This window comes from Ipomoea nil, unplaced genomic scaffold (assembly GCF_001879475.1).
Source record: "Ipomoea nil cultivar Tokyo-kokei standard unplaced genomic scaffold, Asagao_1.1 scaffold0165, whole genome shotgun sequence".
NCBI lineage: Eukaryota > Viridiplantae > Streptophyta > Magnoliopsida > Solanales > Convolvulaceae > Ipomoea > Ipomoea nil.
Window position 1 is genome coordinate 2,909 of NW_017616593.1, and position 6,965 is coordinate 9,873.

Sequence of the window (6,965 nt, forward strand, 5' to 3'; positions counted from 1 at the left end):
GGCATCGTTATTATGTTTTATTTCTTGATGATTTTACAAACTTTTTATGGACGTTTCCAATTGCTAACAAATCTCGGGTATATTCAATCTTTCTATCTTATCGTACTTATATCAAAACCCCATTTGAAAAAGAAATAAAATGTTTTCAATGTGATAATGGAACGGAATATGATAATAGGCCCTTTCACAAGCTTTGTAAATTAAATGGTATGAGTTTTCACTTTTCTTGTCCTCATACATCTTCTCAAAATGGAAAGGATGAAAGGAAAATTCAAACAATTAATAATATTACTCGAACTCTTCTTGCCCATGCCTCTCTACCTCCTTCATTCTGGCACCATGCACTACAAATGGCCACGTTTTACTCAACAAGCTTGCTTATCAAACACCCACAAAAATTCTTTATCAAAAGGATCTCTCTTATTCTCATCTTCGGATTTTTGGATGTTTATGCTATCCATTAATTCCATCCACCTCACGTAAAAAATTGCAAGCCAGATCATCACCTTGTGTTTTTTTGGGATATCCGACAAATCATAGAGGTTATAAATGTTACGACTTATCAAGTCGAAAAATAATCATTTCAAGGCATGTAACTTTTGATGAAAACACCTTTCCCTTTTCCAAATTACATGCTACTAATGTCTCCACTTATGAGTTTTTGGATGCAGGCCGGCCTATATCTTAACCCGTACTTATCTCACGGCCTAACTCCAACTCTTGGAGTCGAGGACCAAAATATATCACCTCTTCATTCTCCCATACAATCTCAGCAAAGTTCAGCGCATTTTCCCTCTCATGAGAGATAACCCCACAACAATACACTTCTCCTACACCCGCAACACCATTAGGAAATAGATCATCACAGTCCAATCTTTCATCTCGGCCCACTGCATGCCTCGCCTCAACCCACACCTTCATCATCTCCAAACTCTCAGCCCACACCACCAACTCCACTAACCACCAATCAATCTACCCAAATAAGTCCACAAATAAATCACACTCATTCTCCTCAAATGACCACAAGAGCGCAACATGGAATTTTTAAACCTAGAAAACTCTTCAATCTTCACACCACTACTACGACCTCCATATCTCCCCTACCTATGAACCCAATACATGCTTTAAAAGACATAATTGGAACATTTCTATGAAGGATGAATACGATGCTTTAATTAAAAATAAGATGTGGGACTTAGTGCCCCGTCCATCCAATGCTAATATTATTCGAAGTTTGTGGATTTTCAGGCATAAAAAGAAATTTGATGGTTAATCTGAGCGCACAAAGCCCGCCTTGTAGGAGATGGTGCAGGACAACAGACTGGCATAGACTGTGGTGAAACTTTTAGTCTGGTGGTGAAATCGACAACCATTCGTACAGTACTTAGCATTGCAATATCTACCACAAGAATCCTTAGTTAGAGTGGGATTTCAACTCAGCACCTTTTGAGTGAGATTTTGAGAAGAGTTGCTCTTTGGAGAGCACAGTACGATGAAAGTTGTAAACTGTGTTGGGGGGGGGGGGGGGGGGGGGGAATTATTGTCCATCGTTGGCCTCTATGGTAGAATCAGTCGGGGACCTGAGAGGCTGTGGTTTACCCTGCGGCGGATGTCAGCGGTTCGAGTCCGCTTATCTCCAACTCCTGAACTGAGCGATCCAAAGCTTTATGATAGGACCCAATTTTTCCGATTCGGCGTTTCGATCTATGGTTTCTCATTCATGGACGTTGATAAGATCCATCATTTAGCAGCACCTTAGGATGGCATAGCCTTAAAAGTGAAGGGCGAGGTTCAAATGAGGAAAGGCTTACGGTGGATACCTAGGCACCCAGAGATGAAGAAGGGCATAGTAATCGACGAAATGCTTCGGGGAGTTGAAAATAAGCATAGATCTGGAGATTCCCAAATAGGGCAACCTTTCGAACTGCTGCTGAATCCATGGGCAGTCAAGAGACAACCTGGCGAACTGAAACATCTTAGTAGCCAGAGGAAAAGAAAGCAAAATATGAATACGCAACACAATTAAATATGAATATGCAACACAATTAATAATCATAAAATAATATGTTGGACTTTAAACTATAAGCTACCATGTATTAAAAAAATAGATACAAAATGATAGAAACTTAAAACCATAATCTACATGTATTTTTTTTCAACATTTAACACTACAAAATGTGAATATGCAACACAATTAATAAGAGAAATATAGATTATGGTTACAAGGTGCACAATGGATTGCTGAAATCTACCACCTGTGATGCTATTGAGAAATATAGATCACTCATTAGGACAGTGTAATGGTTACAAGGTTGGTTGATCATGTTTTGGAAGCTCAGATTATGTGTGAAACGAATGCAGGAACAAAGGTTTTATTCCTCTAATGTCGTTAACACCTTCTGATTCAAGATTGCCTTTCAAGTTCCAAAGAAAACAATTTTCTTTTATGCTATCATATGTCATGATAATAAATAAAAGTCAATGGCAAACACTATCACACGTGGGATTATTTTTTAGAAGGCCGGTCTTTAATCATGGTCAAATTTACGTAGAAGTCAAGAGTAAGTAAATTTAGGATTAAAAATTTTGATATGTGGGGATATTGTACCATCTGTAAGTACGATTAAAAATGTCGTATAGAAAGAAGTTTTCAATAATGGATAATCCAATTGCATCAATAATTTCTAATTAGTAATTAGAAAAAAAAAAATGAAAAAATAAGAACATAGTCTGGGGGCGGATGTAGCCAAGTGGATTAAGGCGGTGGATTGTGAATCCACTATGCGCGGGTTCAATTCCCGTCGTTCACCATCGCATATATATGAAAAAAAAAAAACATAGATAGATATGTTACGATATGGATCTTAATTGTGTTATGTGACATCAATATTATTGGCCGACACGGGTCATTGAATTTTTTCTACTAGCTTGATTGGGGGAGATTCTACGAGTTTTTGCGATCTTGCCCACATGGGTCATTGAATTTTTGTCTACTACCTTGATTGGGGAGATTCTACGAGTGTCTGCCATCTCCAAAAGCTCCAACTCGTTATCCCTTAGAACCCTGCCAAACAAAGAAGAAAAAAAAAGTCAGTCACATACTCACATATAGGAGCATCATCTGTCCAAACTCCATTCACTTTAATCCGGTTCCTATTTCTTTTGATAATAGCGGAGTTGTGGTAAAATCGGGTGTTACAATCACCCACTCAAATCCACTTACATAATGATCATTTTTAATATACTAAAAGTTCATTTTTAATACATTGAATGTTAATTTATTGTGTTGAAGGTCGTTCACTATTTGGTATAATATTTAAAAATGAACTTGCATATTAAAAACAAACATTATACTAAAAATGAACGTTTATCTATGGTCCACATAATCCACATTGCAATGTGCATCATGAAGTAAAACTACGTCGTATCATTTCATTTGCATATACGTTATAGTATGAGTTCTATTGTTTAGTTTCATTTTTGCACGTTCAAGTATCATTTTAATTACACTCCAAGATCATTTAAATTTTAATTACATTATCATTTGATAATATATGTTATTACACTTATAACTTTGTTTATTAGTATCATTTTTCACATGCACTAAGGTGAAAAGGCCGCCGAAATTAAAGGTTTGAAAGAAGAGAGGAAGATAGAGAAAGCAAAGGGCTGGGACTCCATTTGGGAGAACTAGAGTTGGTGACACAAACTCCTTCTCCCAACAACAATAATCATGAGTATACATCTATATTTTCCAGTATTCCACCCACTCATGATTGCATTAATAATCTATCATAGGAGGAAAGAAATCACAATTACCATTTCATAAGAAACAAAATTTAACAATTGTACGTATAATTTTGAGATGTTTCAAACCTGCAAACCTCTACCTTCCTCCCACTCTTCAATTTCTTTAATTTATTAATTTATGTAAAGAATTTAAGAACTGTGCTCATAAGTTCTTATAGAAAATGTTGTACTGTATATATTATTATATGGTACTCTGTACAAGATTACAAAAATAAAAAAAAATCAATGCCCATCGTCTTCTATTCTATAGGTTGGATTCCCCACTCTAAGGGACCCCCACCCCTCACACCGTAGTTCGTCTGCACTATAAAAAGATACAAATCACGATAATTCAATGACTCAATCAGCATGTAAGGCTAATTGCACCCAAATACTGTCAACACTGAACAAGCGAGCCCGTATCTTCTATTCTGTTCTATTTAATATGCACCCACAATCCCTTGCTGGGTACGCCACGGTGCACAACAAAGATCAAGTAATAGCCTGGTGGTGCAAGCTTGCCAGAGGACGGCGCCACGGCGGAGATGGTATCCTTGGCCACAGAGGTGAGTCCCAAAATCAGCATCCTTTGGCCCTCAGAGTACCGTGAGTGGTGAAAGGCGGCGGATACATGGTAACCTTAATACTAGACATGTCCGCCGCATCATCTAGCTTGAAATGGATATTGAAATTCTTTCCATAAACCAATTCCGTTTGGGAAAGCTTCTCCACGATCTGCGGCCGAAACTTTTGCAGTGCGGGGCTAAGTACGGCGGCGAGAATTTCTCGACGCGCATGTCGGTTGGGTATTTGGCTTTCATATCGTAGGAATCGTGGGTGTTACTTCCCGCTACTAAGATCTTAGCGTCGGGCAAAACCGCAGAAGTGGAATGGTACATTCTGGCAATTTTTGTTGGTGTCAACTCAGTAAACCTTTCCCCTTTCGGTTTATCCGGGCTGTAAAGCACCGGAGTGAAATTTGGTTTCCTCCGCCCCGTCCCAACCAGAGGTCCCGGTTTTCGCGCCATTAATTATGAGGACATTCCCATCGGGGAGAATCAACATATCTCCCATAACCCTCCCCGACGGCATCTCCTCAATTTCCCACTTGGCCCCTTCCTGATTCGCAACAATCCTGCCGCAATCCTTTAACGCCGGCGGAAATTGCCTCGGCGGATGCTCCGTGACCTTGAAGGCTTCGTGTGTATTGCCGCCGCAAACCAAAACCTCCGCCTTCACAAAATCATTCGCTTTGGTGAGTTTGAGAGGAAGAAGCGCGGATTGCCCGAGGCCGGGTAGTTCCGGGACCCCCTGGCAGCTTAGGAAGCTCCCGAATCGTCTTTCCGGTTCTAGGGTTGAAAATAATGGAGCGATCGTTGGCGAAGAGGAAGACATTGCCGTCGGGGAGGAGGTACACAAATGGATACAAATTATTCTCAGAAAGCCGTCGGTGGTTTCCTCGAGCAGCCGAAGCGGAAATTGTTTGTTCGGGAATTTAAGCTGATCTGGCGGGACAATTTCATAGTTGTGAGATTTTCTTCCTCCCACCACGATAAAATCACCATTTTCCAAGACTTGTTGAGAAGCATACCTGCCAGTTCAGTTCAACGTAGTAAATTAAATTAAATTAAATTAAATTAATTATTATAAGATCAGAATTTGAAAATAATAATGCTTACCATCTGTTTGCAGAAAGTCCAACATCTTCCTTGAAATCGCATAAATCGCAGGGTTCCAGGATTCTAATTCCTCGAAAACCTTTGTCGTAGCCTCCGGTGCTTATCAATTTTCCGGTGCTCGACAGCCCTCCCGACGAGCACCATGTATTCAGGCTCAACTAAACATACATGCATAAAAACAATATAATTAATTAATTAATGAAATAAATTGTACCCAGGCCAGGCCAGTATTATATATATACCTTGAGTGTCTTGACAACTTTAGCGGTGTCGAGATCATAGGTAACGCCATGAGCCCAGCAGTCTTCACGGCCCTTATCATCTTTTCTGCACCACTTAGGATTCTGCATCAGTGCGGAGCGACCAAGATTAATGGCGTCATACCAGACAACCCTGTTGTTTGTCATCAACTGCATGTGCATGGCGGAAACACCCACGTTTTCAGTTACAGTTTGCCAGCTCGAGGCTGAAGGATTCATCTCCAAATCTGGTTTCCCATAGGCGCTGCAAACAAACAATACAAGAACATAATAATAAGCTACGAGTTAATACCCAAAATCGTCCTCGACTATAGTGGTTTTTCTTAATTTCGTCCTAAACGACTTTGGTGACCTAATATCGTCCCAGACTTTTGTGTTTCGCTCAATTTAGTCCTCCATTTGTTATTCCATCAAATTAGTGTTAAATAAAGGGATAATTCAGTAATGTCAATATTGATCTCTCTTTACTTTCAACTTGTGAAGTGCGAAATTCCTCTTTCTTGTACGAATTACACCCAGAATTACTCCCCGACCTGCAAATCAAATTTTATATTCACAGTTTTAGGAGTAATTCTGGGAGTAATTCGTAAAAAAAAAGGGATTTCGCAGTTCACATGTCTATGAGTAAAGAGATTCCAATATTAAAATCACTGAATTGTCTATTTATTTAACACCAAATGGACAGAATAACAAATGAGGGACTAAATTGAGCAAAAACACAAAAATCTGGGACTAAATTGAGTGAAACACAAAAGTCTGGGACGATATTAGGTCACCAAAGTCGTTTAGGACGAAATTGAGAAAAACCACTATAGTCGAGGACAATTTTAGATATTAACTCAATAAGCTACTGTTATTGACGCCATTGGAGAAACACGATCTTTTATTTATATCTAGCTTCTCCAATGGACTAATTCTTTTTATTTATTTCTCGATGTTCGATGTTCGATGTTCGATGTTCTTCGTCCTGCCTACCTCTTCACATATATATACTTGCATTATTGCGCTACTCAGATTCAAATGCCTACAATTATGGATATCCTATTATTATATACAAACAAACTACCTAGCTCTTGCCTCATGCCCATCAAATTTTATTTTCTCAGCTCTCCCTCCCCTCCCTCTTCTTTTTATTTATTAAAATGTTAAGTTAATTAATTCATTGACAATTTTACATAATGCAATCAAACATTAGAAAGGAAAATGCATGTTTTTGGAAATTAAAATAACTTATTTT

General features: G+C 38.8%; 1 protein-coding gene across 1 annotated transcript; it reads right to left on the minus strand.

Annotated features, from left to right (window-relative positions):
• Nucleotides 1-4,737: 4,737 nt before the first annotated feature.
• Nucleotides 4,738-6,002, minus strand: LOC109176427 (aldehyde oxidase GLOX1-like). The gene is made up of 3 exons (XM_019325860.1): nucleotides 5,711-6,002; nucleotides 5,469-5,626; nucleotides 4,738-5,380 (listed from the first exon to the last, which is right to left on the minus strand). The coding sequence occupies exons 1-3, from the start codon at nucleotides 5,945-5,947 to the stop codon at nucleotides 4,738-4,740; spliced, it is 1,038 nt and encodes a 345-aa protein (XP_019181405.1). The 5' UTR covers nucleotides 5,948-6,002.
• Between the last annotated feature and the right edge of the window lie 963 nt (nucleotides 6,003-6,965).

Coding starts and splice junctions, on each gene's coding strand:
- LOC109176427 (XM_019325860.1), bottom strand. CDS start 5,947: ATGAATCCTTCAGCCTCGAGCTGGCAAACTGTAACTGAAAACGTGGGT. Junction 5,627..5,710: donor AAGTTGTCAAGACACTCAAG/GTATATATATAA, acceptor ATGTATGTTTAG/TTGAGCCTGAATACATGGTG. Junction 5,381..5,468: donor GGACTTTCTGCAAACAGATG/GTAAGCATTATT, acceptor CTGAACTGGCAG/GTATGCTTCTCAACAAGTCT.